The sequence below is a fragment of the Megalops cyprinoides genome, chromosome 8 (genome assembly GCF_013368585.1).
Source record: "Megalops cyprinoides isolate fMegCyp1 chromosome 8, fMegCyp1.pri, whole genome shotgun sequence".
NCBI classification, from domain to species: Eukaryota; Metazoa; Chordata; class Actinopteri; order Elopiformes; family Megalopidae; genus Megalops; species Megalops cyprinoides.
The window spans coordinates 15,309,826-15,336,986 of NC_050590.1; the positions used below are offsets into that span (position 1 = coordinate 15,309,826).

The following is a 27,161-nucleotide window of genomic DNA, read 5'->3' on the forward strand; positions in this document are numbered from 1 at the left end:
TTCACCAACATTGCATCAGAACGACTGATTCGAGAGGAAAATAGTCCTGTACTCAAGGAGTACAATCTCAGTCACTACTTTCCGTGTGAACATGTCTATATTAGCGATGTACTGTAACAAGAAATGGTGCTTAAAGTCATACAATTAGCATTCACTTTTTGAAGTTTGTGTGTGTGTGTGTCTGTGTGTGTGTGTATTGAAAGAAAAGAAATGATTAGGTTAATTGATTAAAGAAAAATACATTCAATTTAAAGTTTAATTCACTGGGCTCCGTCATAACCATGACTGTGACCAGGGCAAGGACCATTATCCGGAAAACTCTTTATATGTAAATATAATCATTGTTCCAGATCTTCCACAGTGAAATCAATCAAACAGACTGCTTTCTCGTGTTACTTATACCCCCACAGAGGCTCTTAAAACATAGTCTACATGTTATCAGTACATGAGAAAATTGTAGGTCTTTTTTATATTACAGAATATCTGACTATGTTGTCTATCAATTAGATACTGGCTGCAGCAAGATAAACCTGTGTTCACTAAAGAAAAAAACTATGTCTGCTTTGGAGAAATTAAGAATAACTTTATAATTCTATGTAGCCTCACAAAAAGAAAGTATAACAAAAAAGAGCAACCTTATTTGGGCTGAAACCCTAGAAACACTAGCTGGTCATTCTTGAACCAATGACCAAGAATCAAAACACTCCTTTGAACTTGTGTATAAGATGGCTTTAAAACATGAGACACTTAAAAGATATATCTTTCACATGCCCAATTATGCGCTCTGACTGCCATACCAAAGAGCCTGGCTCTTTGGCGTTGTGGTCAAAGCTGCAGTTTGGTACCCTGTAGACTCGGATTTCAGGCCGGGTGGGGTGACTGCTCTCGCCATTTGCTACATATGGTGTCAGTAGTGGGATGGTTTGCCATCGGAGGCGTGCCCAGTATGTGAGCTGTATGAGGGGACCCCCAGGTTAGGTTGACCCCGGTGTGTGAGGGACCCCAGAGATGGGTGAAGCATGGTGTGAGGGACCCCAGAGATGGGTGAAGCACCAGTTAGAGGGGCACCCTGGGATGGGAGAAGTACAGTGGGGGAATGCGCGAGGTACGCCTTGGTGCTTGAAGTGCATGGGTGCGCTTCCTGAAGGGGAGGGCAGTGTGACAGAGTGCCGTCACTACGGTTGAGTATGCGCTCTGACTGCTATACCAACGAGCCTGGCTCATTGGCGTTGTGGTCAAAGCTGCAGTTTGGTACCCTGTAGACCCCAGTTCAAGGCTGGGTGGGGTGACTGCTCTCATTCTTCGCTACATTATGACTGCAATTTCATCTCATTAATAACACGAGCCTCACCTATAGCTATAACCTTGACTTTAAAACTAAACCTACCACAGATGTCACAGCCCTTTATCTTATATACAAGTGTATGCTTCATTTACAGAACAGGTACACAGTACACAGTGTGTCTGTACAACATACATTATATTAAAGTGTACTGATATTTGCTATGAACTTAGTATGAACATAAATTTACATGCAGAAATGAAGAACACATTTTAGGTTATATCAAACTGTGTTCTCGGTCTGAAAGAAATCCAGGATCACACAAAGTCATTTTATTTCTTTATTGTTTTTTTTTTTTTATTTACTTGCTGTCAGATCCACAGTGTTGAATGAAATATCAGTGAAATATAGTTTTTTTTGTTGTTTTGTTTTTGGAACCATCCCATGGGTAGACAGTACATATTTACTGTGACCACACAGGGTGGGGGGGGGTCATACACATCAGTCCACACTCACATCAGAGAGAGGGACATGCTGTCTCACTGTAACACTATTCTGCACTTTACCTGTGTTACAGTGATCAGCATGTCACTGGGGGCAACCAATGGTACAGGTACTTCAAAAAGGCAGCACATATTCTATAGGCTTTTGGTTTGGTTTTTTTTTTTTTTTGAAAGATAAGTTTCAAAAGCAGATGAGGTGCAGATGATGGCCTGTACTGAGTGGACTCTATGACCTGTACCTCTATTATCTAGCAATTGTTCAAAAAGTGCTTTAAAAGAACACTGCTTCAAAAGAAGACTGTTCTTAAAACCCTGCCCAATGCGTGTGGACTTCAGCACAGTCTCTTTGTGCTAGTCCCACACCTAGAGCCTCCTACCACTCTGAGGCTGGTAGTTCCAAAGTCCCAGCATGCATCACGGCTGGGTGTATTTGCCGAACGAGCCCCTGCCCAGTCAGCCTCCTAAAAGGAAACCTCCACAAATTCATGTTCCTCAACTTTTGTGCTAACAGAATCCCTCGCGCATAAAACAAGAGAAATGTATGTATTGAGAGAGATGCATAAATTGGTGTGTTTCACTCACAGCTTTTGCCTATGTTTTATGTTACAGTGCACAGCATTCATTTGACAGTTCCTTTAGCACCATTGTTCTCTGGGTCGGGTGGCTTCGCTAGGTCCCTCAGGGCTGCTTGGGCCGCTCCATCTTCAGGAAGGGCTCTGTGTTGTCTGAATCACTGTGGTGCTTCCTGTCCCGTGTCTGCTCCCCTTTGCTACAGCGGGTCCAGGAAGGTGAGCGCATATACCCTCCCCTAGGCAGAGGGGGCTGGTGATGGCCTAGGGACATAAAATGTAGCATTACAGAGATTGCAATACACCTGCATGCGGCCAACCTATCTCAACATTCTCCTCACAGAGCTGCGTCTAGCATGATGAATTCCTTACTTGTATTGGAAGGCAAAACATGCTTACAATGCAGGACCAAGGACTTGGATTTAATTACACTTCAGTCCACATGCCAATCACAGCATTGCAGTTCTAGCATTTTGTAGCAGGTCTTCATTGATTATTACAGAGAGGTGTCTGATGGACAAAAATCAGCTGTCAGCCAGAAGTGTAGTCAAGAATAAACAGTTACGTTATGTTGGAAAATACTAGACAAACTGATTTATTCATTACAGAATTAAATAAGAAAAAAGCCAGGAGACTCCATCTGAGCCTCTCCTTCCTTTGTACCCTAATTGACTCCCTAGTGCTGCAGTTTTCTTGCAAATTGTATTTCTGAATGGTTTGTGCCTGAAAGGCAGTGGGTATTGAATATGTGCGGTTTTTGCCTGGTTGACGGAAGTCATGGTGCCGAAGGGGAAATGGGAAGATAGTAGGAGTATAGGCTTAGTGCTGATGTAACCAAAACACAGAATTTATGTGTGTGGCAGCATGGAGCACAGAATTTCAAGAGGGGGCAGGGTGCAGTTAATTTCAGAGCATCTCATTTCCTCCCCTATCACCACACTCAGGGAGATAAGTTTTTTTCTCATCTTAGAGCAAATCAGCCCGTGTATTCTTTCATTGTTATTCTCATGAATGGAAATTGTGGTTCACTGATAGATAGGTAGAAAGAGATATCTTGTTCTTTTGAGCATTGAACAGATTCATGCCCTTGTTTTACCTATGACGATGACAATGATTATTTTTATCATTACCATAAGAAAACAGAAAGAGCACACCATTAATTATGTCTGTCTGTGCTCCAGCATTTTGACATGCTGACACAGTATACCATCTTTTAAGATAATCTGCAGCATATTTAATTAATTCCCTAAAGCTAAAAATCAACTAGAGCTCTGGCATACATCATGTCTCTCAGGAAGAGTTTCTCAAAAGTTGCCCATCTTGGTCAAGCTGTGGAGATCTGAGCGGTTCTCTCTTCCAAGGCTTCTTTGGTGTTTCAGTCAGTCTGCTGAAAGTGGTGTGAAGGTGTGCTGAAGTGGAAACAAATGGCTCCACCTGCGTCAGAATGACTCACTGCTCTCTCTCCCTGCTGCTAGAGTGGTATTGATGATAGCTAACAGCAGCACACCCATCTGCACAGAAACAGAGACTCCTAGATGGAGTCTGCGATGGAGAAACTCATCTTGTGCAGGTTAACAATTTTTAACACTTCCTTAACTTCATGCATTGAGAGAGAATTCAGTGTATCCTAATTTCATGTTTTTGTTGATGCAGACTTGCTTTATTATTGCTGAATTGTACTGGCATAGTTATCCAGAAATGCAGTTATTTAAATGAAAGTTGCACATTTTTATTTGTAGATCAGGCCCAGCAGGCATGACTTTAAGCTGCAACTGTGATGTATCAACAGTAATTGTAAATTTATGGCATAAAGCATAATATAGATGAAATAGCTGAGACCAAGAAATAATGTGGTCACCCTGTGATATATCACACAGATTTATTACCTTGATGTATATGACAGAACTGAACCTATTATCATGTATCCATTATTCTCTCTGTTCACTTTGAGATTGGCATTGCAGGTTTTCTTTGAATCATAATTAAGGTCGAATTTGTAGTAAATGACATAATTAAAGAATTACAAATAACAAAAGATGTTTGCCAATAGTTGAGGAATGTACGCTATCCATCAATAAATACAATTTCACGAAACACTGTGCCTGACACTATTGGATTCCAGCAGAGAGACTTTTAAAATGCACCGACAAAGGTTATCGCAAATTGAAAACATACATATTAAAATAAAGATAAAGATGATAACGATGGGTATGTGCCCTTCTAGGAAGATAGTAATTTTATATCAATTTGGTCTTATTTCTGTAATTTGAACTCCCATCATTCATTGCTGAGAGGAGCATTAATGACTGTGTACATCCTGTGTTGGGATGCACCTTAGTTACACTCCTGAAGATGTGAGATCCACAGATTTATACCAGCTTGTCAAGCTGACTACTGATTTCATTGAAGTAGATGTGTTTTTTGCACATTACAGAATTCTGTGGAATGTGTAGTGGGTAGGTATCCTGACATCACCTCAGTTCTACTTTGCAATACACATTGCACTATACACATTGAACAAAATTATCTTGAAAATGATGTACCCTAAAGTTATGTGTGTAGTTGAAGTTGTAGTTGAAGTTGCTGTAGTTGTAGTTGCATGTCTACGTGTGTTTAGTTTTTTAGTTGTCCAATCTCTGAGCCAATGGCTGTGCTACATGGTGCCATTTGCCACCTTGATCTGATTTTTCCTTTCCTCTTACCCTTTCCAGTCTGTCCAGAGTGATATTGATCTCCTCGAGAATGAATGTGTGACTGCTGAATTTTCATGAACAAGAGCAACTTATTTGCCAGGTTATAGATCTGTGTGTATGTGTGCGTGTGTGTGTGTGTGTGTGTGTGTGTGTGTGTGTGTGCGCGCGTGTAACTACCGTGTTAATAGATATTCAGGCCATTCTGCTGTCCCTGGGGCCACACCACAGCAGCAGTTCAGAAGCTGTCTGATTTGAATAATAAGGATGCAGTTGCTGTCAGCACTACTGTCACACCCCAGTACTGTGATGCGTGATGGGCAGTTCTATGAATATGGATGACAGACAAGCCACATAGTGGCAATATTTCAGCAGCCAGACATCAGAGGCCTGGCTGCTGGCCTCCACCATGACTCTTATTCGCTTTTTGGCATTAGCGTAATGTCTGACCCTTCTGATTGCCCACTGCAGATGGTTTCCTCCCACATAACTAGTGTGCAGTAACATTTTTCACAGTTGCTCATTTGAACTGGACTGGTTCCAGCAGATTCCACAAACAGTGGCTCACCGTGTAGCAAGCCGCCCCACAAGACAGCAGCACTTACTCTAAAAGAGTGATATCAACCTTGTATCCCTCTATAACTGACTCCTGACCACAAAGACCAAGGGTATAAGGGTACCTGCAGGTTTGTGGGTAGGAGCAGATTTTGATGTATGGCACTAATTATACAGTAAATGTAATCATTTCACTTTGTCTAGCCCACAATGCCATTTTGGCATGAAAATGAGAAGGATTTTTATGTGATACCAAATATGTTATTATTATAGATGTTTATTTTATGATCTTATCCACTTTAAAGGCCATTACGACATGATAAATGGAATGCATATTACAGGAGCAATAACAGCATAGGCACAGAGGATTAACACAAAGAATGAACATTAAACAAAAATATCCTAAAATATAACTACAACAGTAGTAGTATTAGCGAACATATAGTGCTAAACAATTATGCATATAGACAAATAATGATCGGTAAGAGCAGCATGGCACTGAATCCAATTTCACTTGTGGGTTGGAGACATCAGATATTGGTTGCTACAATTGTGAAACGGTACAGAAAACTAAAATGAATTTAATGTTTGCAGGTAGCTCATTCCAACACCGACGTTTAGCTACAAAAAAGAGGTTGAAAGGTAGACTTCTCATTTATTGCAATTTTGAGATAGGTCAGCTCCAGTAGCTATGTGTAACGATGTTACAGTCCTTGAAGTCACAAGGAAACTGACAATAGGGGCACTTACGTCCACCTAACCATATTTCCCTTATTTAATTATTTGGAAATACAGGTAATTCATTTCAAATTGGTTTACTTGAGGTTACCAGACAGGACGGGCCTACTGTCATTTTCCCTGCTCTGTTATTTGCCATGTGGGTTTTCCTGAAGATTAGGGTCCAATACTGACATGAGGGCACATCTCCTACTTTTCAAGGCCCTTGAGATCCAGCTCACTGGCACTGAGGAAGAGCACTTCACTCCAGTGTGTCTGCCAGAGCAGTACAGAGTGCAAACCCCCTTTCTCCCAGAGACAAGGTCAGCCTCACTGTCAATATGCAGCTGTTGCACACTTTTAAAAACAAACCTTTTTCTATGGACTGCACTGAGACAATGAACAATAGGGTACTCCCGAGGATCCTAGGAAGACAAGCATTACAGTGTTACAGACGCAGTGACTGTTTAAAACAACAACGGGTGGAAACGTGCTGGTCTTGATTGGCTGACATGTATCATATTCTTCCTGAATACGTGTCTGCAAACTGTTCAATTTGGCACGAGTTGCTGATTTTTTTCAGGGCACTACAGTCCTGAAAGTCCTTGAAAAACAATCTGCAGTATACTTGCAAAGGCTTTATCTTATTCGACATATTTCTACCATAGTATAGTTAAATATAAGCAGTACTGGACTGTTGTTCAGCATGAGTTTGAAAGTCAATTAGAGCAGTGAAACCTTAGCCCTGTGCAGTTTTAATGTGGCCACTTTTTTTTTTGCATTGTTCCCAATGCTGTTGGTTGATGGGTTTTCCATCTGTGATTGTTTAAAGGTTCATGGAGAGTGTTTCAGGGTTAATATCTGCTCAGCTCTTACCAGTATTCAGGTGATAATGTGCAGGTGAAAAAAAAAACAACAGGAAAACACCCAAGGGAGTTTTAAATTATTCACAGTGCTGCATTTACACTAATGTGATTGCTCACACATTAATCACATTAAGGCCTTCTGACCTATGCTTGCAGTAGGATACTGTGGAGTGAGAAGACTGCCTCAACCGTTAAAATCTTAGCAGCTTTAACTTGCCTGACACTCGCAGCCCCTTGTCTCTCGCTTCATCAATTCCCAGTAATTCAGTGCAGATTTTTACAGTTTTTTACAATCATTTTCACAAGTGTCTCAATACCATGTCCACTTTTTCAAAAACACTTAACAACACATTCACCATATCAGTAGACTATGTGAAATAAACTGTGTATACTTTTGCATTGCTTTGATACAAAATGCATTCAATCGCCACTTCTTCCGAAATTCATGAATAGCTCTCTCAGTCAATGTTCACCACCAGCAAAATTCTGTACAACTACAGCAAATTTTGCAGACATTTAGACACTCTGCTCAAAACAGTTTAACTTTCAGTTCAAAACAAAATTTAGATCACTGTAGATGGAAATATGCTGCATTTTGACAGACAAATGAAACGATACACTTGAAATAAGACAGATTATTCCGACTTTAGCAGAAAGTTTATTCAGTTTTTTTATTTGCAACCTTGTTACCATCTATACAAAAGTGGTCATATTTGCATTGGAATGTGCATGTATATTGGCAAAATATATAGATGTAGTTATCGCTGAAGAGATTTTTCCACTATTACTGCTGAATATGTAAGTCATGGGCTATCAGTGAGTGAAAGTGACCCAAGAATGCAACTACAGTAAATTTACCACACTCAATAGTGGTATCTACAGTATTGTGACAGGCAAAACAACAGATCAAAAAGTTTGTTCTTGGTGTCATGATAGCTGCTTAGCTTCAAACATTTATGGGGCGTAGGGGATTGTAGGGGTGGATAAGATATGCTAAAGATTTTTTTCTAAAGGTTCAAGGCAAGGGAGAATGTTGCAGTAAATGTGAAATTCGTAAAAATTTGACCCAAAATACAGAGGACACCATGGATCAGCATTAGGGCTACAGCAGACTTGTAGTGATAGTATCATGTGTTGTTGTTTCACTTACTGTACTAGAAATGAAAAGCATCTGCAGACTTTTTGTTGTACTATAGTATACCTCAGAAACTGTAGCATAGAGCTGTCATGAGGCATATTGCAGCATTTCAGATTTGTTTGGTATTACAATATGTACTGTAAACTTTACTTTTTTTTGGCAATGCAGCACTAATCTATGCAAAATAGAGGATACAGCAACACATAATATATGCATTGTGCAATGCTTCAAGTTGTTTCTGTTTTTTAGTCCATTGTATTTTGAGTGACAAAGTAGTCTTGCTGGGAGAGAGCATCTTCTATAGTTATGGCAGCATGAGTCACTTTTGGGTGAATTATGAAGTGTTTTGGTGGCTGTAGTGCATATTGCACGAAAGATTAACTAATGTGCTCATATGCATGGTTGTTAAGCACAGTGTGTTAAAGAGTTTTGAAAAAGTGGGCATGGTATTGACGTAAGTGTGAAAACGGTTGTAATAAACTGTAAAAGAGCAGCAGCTTTGTGTGATGCGAGCATGTGAACTTCACAACACTTGTACAGAACATAAACAGCCGCGCTCATCTTAACTCCAGTCTTTATGTGGTTTGGATATGATTAGAAGAGCTCAGACTGTGTTAACAGAAGATTCTCCTGTGCCTCAAGTGTAATGTTAGCTCCTTCCAAAGGACACAATAATGCCATAGCAGAAAAAGGCACGGTTTCTCTCTCTCCCTGTGCAGAATAATCCCGATTTACAACACCCTCATAAACACACTCACAGACATGTTCAGAATACAATGGGAAAAAGAAAGAGCACAGAAGGAGATCTGACAGCCACCTCTCCCTTCTGTCAGTTAACTGCATAAAATTCACACAGAACAGCACACCAGGCTCTGTGTGAGTGTATAATTAGACAGGGGTATCTCTGTGTTTATCAGCATAATGGCCATATAGAGTAATGACTAGTGTTCCAGCTTAGAGAGTGAGACTTGATGTCTTTCAAGTCTTCAGTCCACTGTTAATGTGTGATGTGTCAAGATATCCATTGTACATTGTAAACATTAGACCAGGGTGTACACATTACAACAAAGAGAGGCAATCCCAAAACTGCAATTTTAGTTTAGTTACATTGCCTTTATCTGGACTGAGCATCCCGCCGGTCTACCTTTGACCAGACACTGCGTACCTGCAGCTAAGTCTCGAAATGAGACACGATTAGTAATCCTTTTTGTATAATAATGACTGCGGAGTTTTTGTACATTGGTAAAGCAGTCACTCACAATATCTTTGTTTAGTGTAAGAAGAGCTAGAACTATATTTTGTTTTTAATCAAGCAGTTAATACATTGTAACGTTACATTACTGCATTACTGTATTACTGACGTATATTACAGATGGCTAATGGGTTTAATAACTCATTACTACAGAAAGGTCTGTCTCAGATGCACGCATCATGCCATATGGCTTTGTGTATTGTCTTTGAGAAGTGATACGCTGGAGAACCAGGTTGATGAAAACAGCTGCTTCATTGCACATTTCTGTTGCTCCTGACGAACATGGGAGCTGTACCAACGCACATTCTCTCACTGGAAAGTCTTGAACTTGTCAAGCTGAGAGGGGCAGACAAGGTCAGGGTTGAGACACCAAATGGTGATGTAGACAGAGGTGAAACTATTTGTCCCAGTGAATTCTGGGAAGTGTCTGGCAGGAGAGGTGTGTGTGCACTGCAGTCTGTTAGGGGGACGCAGTGATGCATCAGAAAGCTTGCTCAGATTGCTTCCTTCACAGCCAGTATGTGAGATTCTGTTAGAAAACACAGCAGACAGCTTTTTACTGCTTGGAGAGTTTCCATTCTCATATTTTACCATTTCTAAACCGCGTACAGACTAATGTCTTGAGAGGATCATGATACACTTATGATTAATATAAAATGACAGTGCAGTGGGAGCTATATTATTTTAAAAACACAGCTGCGTAGATATTATCTAACACCAGCTGTCACTGGTAAGCCCAGACCCTTGAAGCTTTCATAGGTGAAGTGCATAGCAATGTAATCTGCGTTTATCATAACCGATCAAGTTGCACATATCTTGCATATTTAGCTAAACATCATTCCATAGAAGGAATTGCCATACGACTTGGCTTGACTTTCTGTGCTAAGAATACAGCATTTCTATGTAGGTATGCATTTGGCTCTGAGCATAAACCCCCTGTGTTTACCATGTACTGGACTGGAGAAAAAACACTCTGAAACTGGCTGTGTCATCTGCCGGCAATGACCAGGAGCCCACAGCAGCAGACGAAATTGGTTTCCTTCCAATATGAATAAGGGTGGGTATGTTGTCTAAGGTTTCCTTGTCTCACTGCTCTGAGGCACACTGCACTTTGTCATGTGCCTGCAAGTTGCTCAGATGCTCAGATGCTCAGACCGAGTATCCTCTGATGACCTCCCGCTTCACCATCCTACACTGATGTGTGAAAAATAGCTGTTGGCTATATACAAGTGTATTGGATGACTAAAGTCCCCTCATTCATTACTCCTCTCTGTGAGTGCCTAGGTTATTGCAGTGAGATGTGCCTCGTGTGCAATTAGTTATTCCTAAGCAAGTCAGATAATTTGAAAAACATAAAAAATTAAAAAGTACTTCTCTCGTATTGTCGTAAATTTAGACAATATCCATTAAAATTCCAGGTTAAATATAGTCAAGCTCTGTTTTGTTCATCCCATCCTATTTTATGACAAAATTGCGAGTTTTAACAAATATGATGAACATTTTTATAGTTCTTATGAAAAATATTATGGGACAATGTCACCGATGTCTGCTCAATCAATAGTACTTACATTTCTGATCAACATTGATATTGTTCTTTTGATTTTAGAAGATCTACTATGCCTAATTGCATTTGTATACCTTGCTGCAAAGGCAAATGTTGAAGTATTCATTGTCCATAGTCAGGGACAGGGGAGAGAAATAATTCTATGTACAGAATGACCACTGTATCACGGAGACAGCTGAGCAATTGCCTGTCTCCAGTGTTGTGGCTGAGCTTCGGCTGACTATAAATCACAGTGTAACCCATTCTACCTCCCTGCTCTCATTTCTTTTTTGTGTTCCATAACTCAATTCTGTTTAACTACCTTTTAATGGAGGTTTCCGTCATCACAATGCTTATGGTTTGGTACTCCCCCTCCACTCTCCCTGTAGTAAAGCGCACTAAATCTCCCGGAAGCGTGCTGTGTCCAGTGGGTGCTTTTCCCACTGTGTGGTTTATTGTCAGCCGAGTTTTACACCAGCTGTAGCAGTTCTTCAGGAGTGTTCTGGAGCTGGCACATAGTCAGTGTGGGGAGATTCACGGGAGCACAGGGACCCGTTTGTCCAAACTTTACTGCAGCGATGGTAAGACCTCAATCAATCTTAATCTGAGCCCCTCACACTGCTGTATATGTTTAAGACATCTCCCAAGTGTTATTTTCTGGAGGAAATGGGGGGACAGGAGGGATTATGGTGGCAGTGACCTTTTTTAGACCTGTGTAAACTAAAATTAAACACAGTGGAAGCCTTATTTCAGAGCAAGAGCAAAGCTGGAAGGTCCTATGGTGCTGCTGAATGAAATATTAAGGAGATACATGCTTCTGCACTCTCTCATCACACCCAATCAAATAATCATGGGCTTCCGGGGCCCAGAGGAACTGCTGGGAGAGAGGAAATGGGCTGCTGAAGCAATGGAGGAAAAAGCCACCCTTTTGACTATGCGTCTCCTGCTGCAAAATAGGGAGCATTCTTGCTCAAAAGATACACTCAAGTGCTTATTATTATTGTTATTAGTTTAGTTTTATCAGTCAAAACTAAAAGAAGGAAGCTGCTCAGCAGATATCTAGGTGGATGGATCTGGAAGTAAGATACATGGATTTAAATTGTCTAGGCTAGCTTTAGTGTTTGAAGGGATTTAAGGAAACTTTACATTACATTACATTACATTTAGGTCATTTGACAGACGCTTTTATCCAAAGCGACGTACAAGTGAGGAACAGCAAGCAAGATACGGTAGTGTAGGAGACCTTGGAGTGAGCTTTAAATGCAACCTAAACCACTAAACTCAGCTAAATAAGTCAAGAAAAGTAGAAAACAAAGGTAAACAAGGTGAAGACACAAGGATAGATAAGCACAGGAGACGAACAAGTAGTGACGGGAGCAAGAAGTGCGAGGCAGAAAGTGCACGGAGATGGAATTGTGTTAGAGTTGTTAGAATCGTTAGGAGAGGAGGTGCTCTCGGAAGAGCTGGGTCTTCAAGAGGTTCTTGAAGATAGAGAAGGACGCCCCTGCTCTGATAGCGTAAGGTAGCTCTTCCACCAGCAGGGAACTACATATGAGAATACTCTGGACTGAGATTGCCTTGTGTGTAGGGATGGCAATGCTAGACGACGTTCCTGGGAGGAACATAACGGCTGAGAAGGAGAGTAAGCCTGTATGATTGAGCTCAGGTATGTCGGAACAGACCCAGAGGTCACTGTGTAGGCAAGCACGAGAGACTTGAATTTGATACGGGCAACCACAGGTAGCCAATGGAGCTCAATGAGCAATGGGGTGACATGGGCCCTCTTGGGCTGATCGAAAACCAGACGCACCGCCATGTTCTGAACCATTTGTAGTGGTTTCACCGCACATGCTGGGAGGCTAGCTAGGAGGGCATTGCAATAGTTGAGGCGGGAGATAACGATAGCCTGTACCAAAAGCTGGGTAGCATATTGAGACAGGTAGGGCCGGATATTGTATAGTGCAAAGCAGCACGATCAAGAGACTGAGGCAACATGGTCCGAGAAGGACAATTGGTCATCAATCATGACCCCCAAGGTTTCTTGCAACCTTAGAAGGTTTGAGAGTATTTGAGGCAAGCTTTAAATTGATGCTGTGATGCATGGATGGCTTGACTTTAGATATCTATCCATTGGAAATGAGAAAGGTTGGACAGCACCAGCGTGCTCTTTGGCAGGAGCAAACAAGACATGAAACACAGGGAAATTTTCTGTGAGCACAGCTGGATTAAATACTCTACCATCTCCTTTGTTGCAGGTTAATGCCAATGACCAATAGCTAACACTAATAAGTCATATGTCTACTGGATCCTGTATAAGTGTAGAGACTGGGATTGGGAACCGAGACATCAAATATGACATACTGATTGACATCTGACCATAAGACATGCTTCCCAGCTCTTGCTTCTGGACTTATGTTTGCCTCCTAAACAACTTGTCTTGCAACCCATTTCACACATCTTTGCATCACACACACACACACACACACATACACACTGAGATACACATATGTACACACAGACTATATTACATTAGTAGCAGACACTCTTATCCAACATGTAAATTAGCATCTACAGGACACATACATGCTGTTAGTTTCAATTACTTTGTATAACGAGAAACATGTCTTTCCATGGAGTACTTTAACAGCTCTCCGTTCAAGATCTAGTGGCCCTAAATTTAATTTAGTTCTCTCTGAGAACCATTTCTTGTGCAGAACACTGTAGTTATTCTTCATGCTCCGGCTTCCATGCCGATGGACTTGCAGCAGTTTTCAATCTACAGTGTAGCAGTGTATTAATGGTTGGGAACACAACTTACTTGCTGGAGATTCGTTTTGGTTTTCTTCATCCGAATCAGCAAAGACCTCGGCAAGTTCCTGGTCAGACATGTCTGTGAGCTCGGTCAAGTCCAGAAGGTCAAAGTGCACCTCCAGGGAGGACACACTACTGAGGGGCTCTGCAGGAGAGAGATGGGGGACAATCAGCACCATAGATGGAGACAGTGCCCCCTTCTGGGCTTTACCGTGGCACCTGAACACTATGTTTCATCCTGTCTTCCAGATGTACTATAGCCTTGCAACAGTATCTTCAGCAGTTGTTGAATTCATCAACCATGTTGCAGATTATGAATTATGGTAATCGTATTAAACACAGATTACAGAGCTCCTGGAGATTCTTTAGTACACACAAAGTACAGTGAGTTAACGTCTCTGGCCTGCCTGCACGAAGTAAGCTGAATCCTGGTATAAGCGTATTAGATGGCATGACTGGCAGGAAGCTCGGTCAGACTGGGTCATGGCAGGGAAGCATTGTCTTCTGGAGCTCGTTCCACAGATACAGATAAGTGTGATTACCAGAATAGCCTACCCCCCTTGTGTGTTCATCACTGTAATGAACCCCCTGTGTGTTGCTTAAATGGTACTGAGGGCTGTAAAATACGAATGGCAAAATCCAGGAAATGGGTTTCATTAGATGCATTTGTGAAACAGCCATGTAAGGCCCATTGACTTTGTGACTGTTTGATAGCTGTGCCTGACGGAATAGTCACTGTGGGGTTCATTCTCAAATGCTTAATAACTTTGTCAGAAAATGTCATATTAATTTACATTAAGCTAAGTAGTTAAGTTACAATTCCAAATACATGTGAAAAGTAAGGCAAAGAGGTGATCATTTTTCAAAGATTAACCCTTGGCCCTTTGGTCAGTACTAGTAATAATAACATACCAATTTCACAAAATAATGGCTGCCTTACATATGACAGAATTTGCAGTCAGAGTGCTCGCTGTCGAAAATAGAAAAACCTTCTTTAGCTGCATAATATAGGATGAACAGGGCTTTGTGTGCCTCAGAGAATTTGAGCCCAAAGAAGATCTCCCTGCACACAGCAGTGTACTGTCAAGAATCTTAAAGGAGCAGTTGCAGCAACGGAACACTGATCCCAGGCTTGGGACTGGGCCAGCAGCCACAGAGCCATGGGACCCTGCAGCTTTAAGAATGAGTGTGTGTGTTTGTCAGCCCACTGGTCAGGTGGAATTCTGCTGTGCTTTGGGGCAGGCCCCGCCCGACACACACTTCACATTCACTGGCAATAGACAGCAGGCTCTGTGACTTCCCAAACAGACAGAACAACCAGGATGCTTCAGTTGCACACAAAACAGGCTGGGCTGGGAGTGCATAATAGCTTCCGTCTATGTGTGTGTGAGTGTTTCTCCTGCATTTACCTCCGTTCAGTTTTGTGCGTAACACGTAGACCACATTAAGAGTTCACATAATTTCATTCTGAGTGCAAAAAAATGTAACAATCTTTCCCTGTGTGTATTTGGTAAGAAAAAGCCAAGTCATGAGATTGGCAGCAAGGGGAGTTTGGAAGACCAAACGGTAGGCTTGCCCGACTACTGCTGTCAGTTTGTGACTGGAGTCCCTCTGGGTCACTCCTGCTCTGCTCACACCATCCTGTGTGGAGCTTACTGCCTCCAGTTTGGCTCATCAGCACTATCAGCTTGGCAGCGGCAGATTACAGGACACCAGTCAGACTGCAGGACCCACTGAATCTCCTCTATGTGCATGCATGCTTGTGTGTCCATGTCTGCTTGTGTGTGTGTGTGCATACCTGTGTTGGCATATGTCTGCATGGTCATGTGTGCGTACACACGTTTGTGTATGTCTGCATGTATGCTTGTCTGTGTGTGTGTGTCTGTGTGCTTGCATGTGTACATGCATGGCTGTGTGTGTGTGCTTGTGTGTATGCATGTGTGTGTACTTGTGTGTGTGCTTGTGTATGTGCGTACATGCTTGTGTGTTTGTGTGCGTGTGAGCCTGCAAGTGAGTGAGTGAGTGGGGCTCCTGACTCAGACACACACACACACACACACACAATATGGATGGATTATTTATAACATAATACTAATTTAGTTGGTTTGTTTTATAATTACACCCGCTCAATATCTATAATCTCAATTCAATCCCTATTGTGTGAGTATTATATTGCACAACAGGATATCTAATCGGTTTGGGTTAGGAACCCAAGGAGAATCAACAAAGACAGATTCAGAATGCATACAGCACAGTCATATGTATCCGGCTTGTTTGGCCTGATAGTAATGCTTTAATATATCATGCTTGTTTACCATTGTTTGTGTGCCCTTTGGTGAGGGGAGTGGGGGATGGGGGGTCATGACGCTGGCATTTTTCATGTTGTCAGCAGATTAATGAGTGTGAAATTTTCATCTCTATAATGAGGCACTTTCTCCCATCAATAGCAAAGCTACTGTGAGAGCCTCTGGACAGAACAGAAGCTTTATTTTAGGAGCAGTTTGTTGCTCACCCAGAAAGATCTATGGTCTGTATGCAGTCTGGTACATATAGGATACATCTTGTACAAGAACACCTGCCAAGACAAAACACATTTATGTAAAATCAATAACTTAGTTTTTAAACAAATTTTTAAAGGATAGTGCAAACAGTGTGTCAGCAAGAAACTGTGACAGGATGGTATAATGGTATTCAGTTGTCCTCAACTGGCAATGCTTCACTTTCTGTGTGAAAAGCACAAAATCACAATTGTGCAGAGGAAAGGGAAATGCTTCTCTTCTCTCTCATGCAGGAGCATCAAAAACTGGTGTCTTTTGATGCTCCTGCATGAGTACCCCTTTTTTGCATTTTCCAACAGTGGAGCAGTAGGACTGACTCATTAACAAGCGCTAAGTAAACTAAATGGCAGGTGGGGCTTCTGCAACCCCAGCCCACACAGGTGTTATTGCCTGAAGTACTGTTCATTCACAAAAGGGAAGAACGTTTGACTACTCGCTGTTACATCAGGCTTAGAATCCAGTCGTCCAGGATGGACACAAACTTTCCTTCTCCAAATTGATTTTGAAGTGGTTGCAACAGAATGCTTTAACAGTACAATGGATTTAAGATAAGATAAGATAAGATAAGATAAAATAAGATAAGAAAAAACTTTATTGATCCTGAAGGAAATTATTGTGCCAGAAATTGTTCACTTACAGTATCAAAAACAATGCACAATTTACAATGACTGAGCCACTGCTGTGGCAGAGGATGTGATCCTTTAAGTTATCTTGGTGTATCTCAGGTCACACTCTTGTCTACCTATCCAGAGGGGCATTTTCAGATATTGTGATCCTGATTTGGAATTATGCATGGGTCCAGGTGGAAGTGTTGTGTGGTTGGAAACACAATTCAGTACACTAGAAATGGCCCGTAGCAAATACAGCAATACAAATTAAACTCCAGTGAGAACATCGTTTCACTTCCCACATTTACAGTACCAGTCAAAAGTTTGGACACACCTGATTAAGATAATGGGAAACATTAATTAAAAGACATTTTTATTTAAAGACTTAAATGCTTGAAATTAGTATCTTAGACAAATACAAAGAGTGAAGTTGATGCCTATGTATGAATTTATTTCCAAAAAAATATTTACTTTAAAAAAATAAATTTTTTGGCTACTTTTAAGAATCTAAAATATATGATAGTTGCGATTTGTTTAACACTTTTTAGTCACTGGAATTCCATTTGTGTTATTTTACAGTTTTGATGTCTTTACTATTCTAAAATGTGGAAAACAGTAAAAATAAAGAAAAACCCTTATATGAGTAGCTTTTGACTATATAATGGACTAAACAAAACTATTCTGATATGCAGCAAAGCTGAGTCGTTATGTTACCTCTCAAATATTCGTGATGCACCCCACAGTCTTGCCTCCATCTCCCTAAGCCAAACATTCAAATCCGCAAAAAAGGTCCATAAGACACATCATCCCCTCTCTAGCGGTCTGAAACATTCTTTTGTGCCTCTCCTTCTGTTCTACTGTTTTCTTTTTCAAAGAATAAGAGGATGTATGATCAGCATGTGAGGATATCTCCTCTTGGGAAACTGGAAAACACACACCCACCCACTCTATGCAAGCCTCCCGGTGAGAAGCAGAAAGCAGATGCAGATAAGTACAGCACGCCTGCTCCCCCACACACCCTGTTCAATGCTCATTGCTTGCTGTTCAGATTCCACTCCTCTCTGTGGGTTTTCTTTTGAACTTCCACCCCCACCCTCTGAATAATTGAGAATACACAGCAGCAAGAGAGAAGGGAATGGTGATTTTGTTGCATCTGAGCTAAGAAACAATAGTGAAAAATGGGAATCTTCACATTTTCAATGATAAGGTCTGATCCTAAATAAAATTCAAGAGCCAGCTCTATAGATGTACAATAGAGCTCTCTCCTCCATGAATGACTCCTTTGTCCTTGATTTTGTAGAAAATGGCTGGTGTTTGGCTGACCGTTATAAATTGTGATTAAAAAAAGAAAGGACTTTCAAATGACTTCTGCTCTGGCTGTTGGCCCATTCTAAAGCACAACTTCAGTCATGTCCTTAAGACCTCTCCATTAGATGCTAAAGAGGCTTTTCAGTTGTGTTTTTGCCTGCTCTGCAGATAGGATGCCACTCCCCTATTCCCTCTCTGTGGTCTCCTCCACGATTTCCGTCAGGTTTCTTCTCTCAAGTTCCTGTGATTCGAAGACTCTTGATATCAGGGAGCACATGCCTAGGCTTCCCCATGCCTTTTTCTAAAGATGCTGTCTGCACTGAGCTGGGATCAGCTTCACAGATCCCCATTCCAACCCATGGGCACAAATGTCTGTCTTCCTGGTCTCATGGCATCTCAGACCCAGTCCTCAGAGACATCTCAGACAGGGGTAGGTCAGCATTAAGCATGCAGAGACTGAAGCACACTTTGGGAGGTTGGGGGTGGACAAGGGAGTGCTCAGCTCTTGTAATCACTGTAGCGGTCCCTTTCATGTTTGCTGTGGGGAAATAATTACCTTTTACTTCAGTCTGTCAGCAGGCTGCCGGGCTGCATGAAGGCTTCGCTGGAGAAATTGGCCTCATCATTAAAGAGGAATGGCTTCTGAAGCACTAGGGTGGATGCAGTCTTTATTTGTGAGACCATTATTAGCAGTAAGTATGCTGCTAATGTTGAGGATGAAAAAAAGACTGTCCTCCACAAGCTTAATACTGACAGCTTTACAAAGACGCGTTGTGAGGAAACTGCACTGCCTCTGTGAGACTGGCCTCACCACAGCAGTATTCTGGTTAAGACGCTAACTACCCTTAGGTTGGACCATTGCTTACCTGGCTAACCAGACTATCTGCTAAAATTCTAGGTCCTGAAAAATGTAAGTAGTCCATTTATTGACAAGAGGCCACACTGCTGATGTCATGAAGTGGTTCCTGCTTGCTATCATTTAGTATGTTAAGAAATGAAACACAAGGCTGAATGGACAAATTACTCAACGCCCATTGAACCTTTCCATGAGTACACGTTTAATACAACTACAGTGTGTTAAAGCATATATAACGTATAATCTAAGTTATAATAATATATATATACATATATATATATATATATATATATATATATATATATATATATATATATATATATATATATACTAATAATAATAATATATAAACTTTTGAGAAGTGTGGAAAAAACAATGCTTATTACACCTTTAAATACTGATCAATGTAGCTAAATAAGACAAATGTGCTGACATAGATTCCCTGTGCTCTGTCTGTGTAGGCCCTCTGTCTCCCAGGTGTCGGTGCCTAGCACTCCAAGGCTTCAGAAAGTGACACTCATCCTTCCAAGCTTCCTTTTTGATTGTGCATTGAGACTCCCTGTGGACAGTCGCTGTCTTGTGTGGTGTGAGCAGTGGCCTCTTGTTCCATCTTGGATGTTGTTCAATGGCAGAGAAAAAGCAGTTCCTCTGTGGAGCCACATAATGGAACTCTTTAGCCAATAAGGGGACAAAAGACAATGCCTGCACACAGTGACTTGACAGCTTGTGATTCATCATGGTGGTCCCCTCATCTTCCCAAATATATCTAAACATAACCGCGTTTGGACACCAGAGAGTCTATTTTCACAAAGATGTATTTGTTTTTGCCAAGTTTGCAAAAGAAAAAATAGGATACTTGGACATAAGATCATGTTCCCAGGAACTTTGCAAATGTCAGGTCCTGATGAAGAGACATCTGCTGCTTGATGTTGAGCATGTGCACAAGTCACAGAGGTGCTGAAGTTAAATTACAAGAAATCTAAAAATGCACTCCAACACTGTATGAACATGCGTTAAAGTTGCGGTTACTAAAAGTATTAGGAATCTTTCTATGTGACAGGCTTAAGTTAAACATGTATGACGTGACACCTTTGACCCCAGTAATCTGATGGTGTGACCCCACTGTGTCAGACATCTCCATTTCTACCCAGGCCTGCCCTCTGACTCCCTGCACTCACGTCTCCTCTCAGTGACTTGCAGCAGCCCGGAGCTGGGGACGGTGATTCCACTCTCCTCCTCCTCTGTAAGGTTGTGGGAAGGTGCACTGGTCAGATCCCCTGAACTGGAGGGCTTCAGCAGGTTCTGAATGTCTTTGCTGGACTCTGCTGAGGGAAGCAAAGGGGCAGTGAGGCATTCCTGTGCAGGCTGAAGTGTCAATTCCTTAGCTAATGTGTGCAATGGGATGCCAGGAATCATTTGCATGCCGTGCTCTCTGTTTATGTCTTTCCATCCTCTACAGAGGAAGGCATGTGTGACATTGTTTTTGGACCTTGGTCTTGCTATTTACAATGGTGTTTAGACTAGCAGCTCACAAAAAGGCATACAAATAGATTTACAGGGTAAACAGCTGAAGGCAACTGTGGAGGCACACCCAGTAGGATACAGGGCCATCAAAAAACTAAATACAAAAAGACTTGGGTGACCAGTCTACTAAGGTTTCTTATTTCCTTTTTCTGTCTTTTCAGAACAGTGCCAATGAAACAGAATATTCTATTAAAGCATTTTTTCTTCAGAAACTGGGTATTTGCAAGTTAAAGCCATTGAAAACTTCAAATGTAAAGCATTGATTCCACAAACACAGCAGTGATTATGGAGTAATTACATACTATAGCTTGGGAAAGATGGACAAATGGAGAAAACTATCACATCACTAGCACACCAAAGAGAATGTTCTTTGACAGGAATCATATTGAATACTATACTGTTTCTCTGTTGAAGCGTTCTATATTGTTTTACCAGGTGTTTTGGGTAAAAATGGAAAGACATTTTCTTCATCAACCTGTCAAGTCTAGTAATATTTTCGTAATTTTTAACTGTTTTCATCTGGATCTCAACAATGGAAAGGATATTTGTTGTTAATTAAAATAACTTTTTGTCAGTAAAATGTCAGCACTGGTTCTGAAAAGAAATCCTTTCCTATCTTCACAGCCTAATTAAAGGTGTCTAAACAGAGACAGTAGCACAGTGATTGAATGTACCTTTTGCTGTGTTTACTATTTTCGCTTCATGAAATGCTATAACCGAACTCCATACAGTTCAACATAAACGGAACATGGACTGGTGACCTTGGCACATTTTCCAGTAAGTGTATTGACCAGCTATGCCAGAAGAACTATACCCCTGACAGGGAAGTTCAAAACCTTGGTGCTGGCATACAGGACAGTGAATGGGACAGCCCCCTCATACCTACAGCCGCTCTTCAAACCCTATGTTCCTTCAAGATCACTGTGTTCTGCATCTACAAGGCAACTGACTGTCCTGACTGTAATGGGCTGCTCTTCTCAGACACAAGCCCTGTCTGCACTGGTCCTTCAGTGGTGGAATGAACTCCCCGTGGAGGTTAGGACAGTGGAACCGCTGGCCATCTTCCTACTCAGACTGAAAACCCACCACTTTAGACTGCATTTCGATTCCACCTCATTCCCCACGCTATTACACCTGATACCTCTAGTATTTGACACTTATTTTACATGTAGTATTGTGATGTATTTTGGATTCTGTGTCCTAGGGATTGTTGTATTGAAATATACTTGGCTCAAGTCAGAGTGCACAAGTTACCTTGTTGTAGGGCTCAAATAGTGTTATGCTCACACTCACTGGTCTGGGAGTGTTGAGCCTGGTCTGACACTGTTGCTCATTAAATTGAGTGGATACACTTATGTTCTATTGTGTTGGAAGTCCCTCTTCATAAAAGCATCTGCTAACTGCATGTAATGTAATGGAAAAATGCAGTGACTCAGGGTTTTAAGTTATTATCACTGTGTGAGAGGTTGTTTTCATGCAGGTTAACCACTTCAAGACTTTGGTAAATACTGTTCAATAGGACTGCTTGCAAAATATCTGTGGCCTTTCTTTCATGGGAGCAATGCTGTGACAATCTGTACTTTTATGCGGTAGTCACATCACAAATTGAACTGCAGTCACACTAATCTAAGGACAATCATTGATGGTCAGAAGGTCAGTGCTCAATAAGAAAATATTATATTGTAATAGGTTGTAAAGAAATTTTGTCTCACTACAGAAAGATGATCTTCTGATAACTTCTGATCTTCAGTCCTGATCTTTTAATTGATATTGTAACTTGCTAGCTAGCGAGCATAATGTTACTCCACCTGAAATATTGTTAAAGTTCTTACTTTAATGTGCTAACCAGTTGTTTTCATGTCTCAGAGGTTTAGTTACGTAGTTATATTTATATTTAATTTAATTCATTCATTTTAAATCAGTGTTACAGTTTGCACTGATTCTTGAATATAAGTATCCCAATATCTAAAATGATAAATTTGAAGGTAAAGTTAACAAAGCCATACATGCAGATTTTGTCCTGAGTGTTTTTTTGGCATCACTGCCATGCGAAAAGATTAGCTAGTTAGCAAGCTAAGATAACTAAGACAAGTAGTTAATACAAATTGTTTTATGTCAAATCTGTATAGTTTGCTAGATAACTTGTCATACTTTTCTAATGATTTACTTATAACCTTAACTTACCCGTATCTTTTGGAAATAAAGAATGTACCAGTGTTGAAAAGTCAGAACTCTACAATAGCACAGTAAGTGGTAATTTCCTGTGCAAAATGCTGTGCTATTTCATACCTTGCCTTTTTTCTTCTTACCTTGCCTATATCATTCATGCCTTGCTATAGTGGCCCTGTTAAATTTTCCTCAACAGAAAAGTGTCTGCTCAATTATAATATCTCTTCATGTAATACTACTTCTGAAAACAGAGATTAGATTTAGATACATCTATAGTGAACACACTTAGAAACAATGCTTTGAATATCAGTTCTAGTACTGTGAAGAATGCTAATTAGATAATGATGTGAATTTGCCTATTCTCCTTAATCCCAAGGATATACCTGCCTCTTCCTATTTTCCTTGAACATCTTCCTGTGACTCAATACTCCCAGTATTTCAGAGAGAGCAGAATGAATATTCATTGTTTTCAATGCCCTGTTGAATAAAAATGGCGACTGTTTGTATGTGTATGTGAGTATGTGTGTGTGTGTGTGTGTGTGTGTGTGTGTGAAAGAGAGAGAGAGAGAGAGAGAGAGAGAGAGAGAGAGAGAGAGAGAGAGAGAGAGAGAGAGAGAGAGAGAGTGTTTCAGCACTCAAACTGCAGGAACTGGTAACAGCCAGCTCATCTGATTCTTGATGTTTTGCACCAAAAAGAACATTCTTTTGAGGAAAACAATATTCCCTCTTACATTTAACCAGCATCACGGACATCACCTAATTATTCCACTGGGAACCATGGTGGTGTGTCAAAAATAGACATCCTCAGACTGACACACACAGACATGCAATGTGACAGTGAGTATACAGGACAGTACATGAGAGTGGGAACATATATAGTGAAGGTGCGCCCCTTGGTCAGCGATCAGTCTCAGAAGGGTATACTTTATCGATTCCAGCTTATCCGCCCAGTCACTGAGTCATGCAGCCAGGCGCTCAGTCACCTCAGTGGCTCTGCAACAGCAAGCACTGGAGCAGAGCAGGGAGGTGTGGTGGAGTGGTAAGGATTCTCTTAGCCGCCCCCACTCCCACAAAATGGCTTTTCTGCACTACCCAAGGAGGATGCGCCTATTAATACTGTTCAGGGGCAGTGAGGTTTGGAATTGAAATGCCGCAGCTGCCAGTTTGGTGGAGAGGCTCATAGGCTCTGTGTGAGGGCAGTATGCCAAAAAGGCTGGCGGCAGAGCAAATGCAGACTAAACATTATGGACTCTGATTTCACAAAGGATATGCAGCTTGTAGGCAGCTATCGATTTTTCGCAACAACAACCAAAATAGACTGTGAATATATGATTTCATTTTTTACTTGTGATAAAGTGCTTAATCGATCCTGACTGCAGTCCACACATGAGGTTTTGGAGAGCCATCTCCTCAGTTTGCTGAGGCTCTTGGTGTCTCCTGGGGGAAATTGTGTTTCTGAAGTTTTGATCAGACATTGACTACATAACACACAGTTTGTTGAAAGTACACCAGATTTCAGGTTGTTGAAATTCTGAGTATTGCCACTCACCACTTTCAGTGGTTTAACCAGGGTCTGTTTAATACACCAAGGCTTCACCAAAGTTTTAGGTGCATCAAAGCGCATGACGCCACTATCATTTTGTGCAATCAATTACAGGACACCTCACATATCGGGCAATTTCAACAATATTTTATATGTCTCGCATTATGACTGTTGTCATTATGTACACAATGATTACATTTTTCAAACCAGTTGAATCAGTTATGTTACACATGAACATAACAAAAAATAAAACCAAGACACATCAAGCCTGTGACATGATGCTCTATAACGAAACAGACACTGTAAATGTTTTCTGGGGACTGTTTGAGATCAATGTAGAAAGAGAGCACTCCTATAAAGGAGTGTTGTATTCCCTGACTCTGTACGTAATGGTTTTCAGTTTTAAATGATACATGACTGAGATGCACAGGAAAAGCACTTGACCTGTAAGTGACTGTTCAGTGCTGTCTGTCTTTTTCAAACTTATAATAACTCCAGTAGATCCAAATACAAATATACAAGGTAGATGTACTATCTTCTATATAAAGTGCAGTATCCTTGCTTGACTGAAAATAAGTAATACCATGTCAGATGCGAGTAATAAAGGCTTAGTTACTAAAAGTGTCATAACTTGAATGTGAATGCTGAAAAAACAGAGTAATTAGGCATAGCTGCTTGCTAGATCTGGAAAGTCTAATGCCAGTCTCAAAAACAGTTTGATGAAACTTAAAATCCTAGTTCTGCAAAACCTCTCTGTTTTGATGGCACTGATAGCTGCATTATACTGCTCTTCCTGTACCACTGTACAGTCATTCCTACAGAGAACTGCTTCTTTTTGAAGAATTTATTTTAGACAATGTTTAGTTATCCAAATTCCAAAGCTACTGTTTTTATTGCATTCAGATAGACAGCATTTAAACAACACACATATCCGAACAATCCTTCATCATTGTTTCAAAATTAAATGCTTAGAAAAGTCCTTAGAATGCCAGAAAATCCAGACAGCTTTAACCCTCCATCGCTCTGATTTTTAATCTATTATCTTCCATTTGTCCTTGTTTTGTTTCTGTTCATGTATTTCTTTCAATATTTATTTGTCTAGTCTGCAATTCCGTACATTCTTCAATGCAACTTAACACCCATCTTATCTGACATACAATCCACGTTCAAGCATCAACATCAGCAGCACCTACCTGGGGTACTTGCCCCTCCCTGCGCCTCCATCCAGACGAGCGGAGTGTGTAGGGCTGTCTAAGGCAGCAGCATGAGAGAGCAGGAACAACGGCGAGAGAGAGAGACAGAGAGAGAGAGAGAGAGAGAGGGGTGCCGACTCCTCTCTCCACAGCATCAGACAGCAGCAACACCCCTTTTTTTCAGAAATCCTCACTGTACGAGCATCCCCCTACTCTCACAGCAGAGAGGCTGTCACAGCAGCCAGAATACACTGCCATGCACACACACACAGATAAAGAGCGATCAGTTTGCAAATCACAGAACCGCCCTATGCTGTACGCATTGCATTGTGAGTGAGCACGGTAAAGGAGACTGCGGAACAGAGAGAGAGAGAGAGAGCGAGAGAGAGAGAGAGAGACAGAGAGAGAGAGCGAGAGAGAGAAAGCATGTGAAACACATTGGCAGACCGCCCAGGCTGGACATGAGGGCGTGGTAGCAGAGAGTTTGACAGGGGAAGGAGGGGAGGAGATCTGAGCTGCGTGAGTGAGAGAGAAATCGGTGTGTATGTGACCACAGAGGCCACGCCTAAAACAGAGAATTGTGGGAGCCACCACCCCAAGGCTTTGTACATGCAGCTTAGCATACTAACACAACCTGGGCAGAAATGGCACAGACTCAGCGTCTGGGTTTTGAGATGCTTGCTTTCAAGAGAAATTTCTGTTTTTTTGCATGTATTTTAAATTCACCTAGATGTGAATGCATTTCAAAGCAGTTTCTCTTGTTAAGCAGTTCAGTCTATCTGTGATAAAGATGCAGAAAATCCTCCCTGTCTTTTAGAGTTAAACAGATTAGAAGTGGAAGGGTGCTTCTGCTCCTCTCTGGTCTCTGGGGATTTTACATTCACTTTGCTAAATGGTGAAAAACAAATCAGGTACCTTGCTCCCTTTTCACATCTGGAGGTATAATTCCTGAATCCTTTGAAGCTGAAAGTATTCATCTGGATTAGTCCAAAAATAATCACAAGTATGTCATAGGGAGAGCTTACAAAACTCTGTAAATTAAAATGTTTGAAATGAAATATTTTTTGCCTTTTTTTTTTTTTACTCATTCAGAGTTACTCTAAAAACATCATTGCTTAAACTGTGCTGTAATTTTTGTACTAATGAAGCTGAGATGATGCAGTGGCTTTATTGCATGAAAAAGACTGTCAGTACCACAGCACTGCAAAGGATTACAACAGCTCATTATCATACTCAGACACCTTTCACATATAAAACAAAGAAGTTTAATAATTTTGCTTCTGAACACAGGCGTGTCTTTATGCTTGTCTCTGAGTTGAGGTCAAATGGTACAGAAGTCAATGTTAAGTCAGATTTTACAGTTATTTCTGTATAAACCTTGACCAGTGAAATAACTGCCCTCCAAACATAGCACTGTGATAATGCAGCCATTATGCTCTGATGCATATGCAGAATAATAAAATAAATATACAACAG

The 27,161-nt window shown here is 41.1% G+C and overlaps 1 protein-coding gene across 2 annotated transcripts; it reads right to left on the minus strand.

The window, feature by feature from the left end:
* Positions 1-1,955: 1,955 nt before the first annotated feature.
* dbndd1 (dysbindin domain containing 1) lies at positions 1,956-25,978 on the minus strand. 2 transcript variants are annotated; one of them, XM_036535292.1, is made up of 4 exons: positions 25,686-25,978; positions 20,435-20,578; positions 13,934-14,071; positions 1,956-2,618 (listed from the first exon to the last, which is right to left on the minus strand). In XM_036535292.1, the coding sequence occupies exons 1-4, from the start codon at positions 25,714-25,716 to the stop codon at positions 2,464-2,466; spliced, it is 468 nt and encodes a 155-aa protein (XP_036391185.1). In that variant the 5' UTR covers positions 25,717-25,978; the 3' UTR covers positions 1,956-2,463. The 2 variants fall into 2 exon arrangements, with proteins under 2 accessions (XP_036391185.1, XP_036391184.1); XM_036535291.1 differs by having other exon boundaries at positions 20,435-20,581.
* Between the last annotated feature and the right edge of the window lie 1,183 nt (positions 25,979-27,161).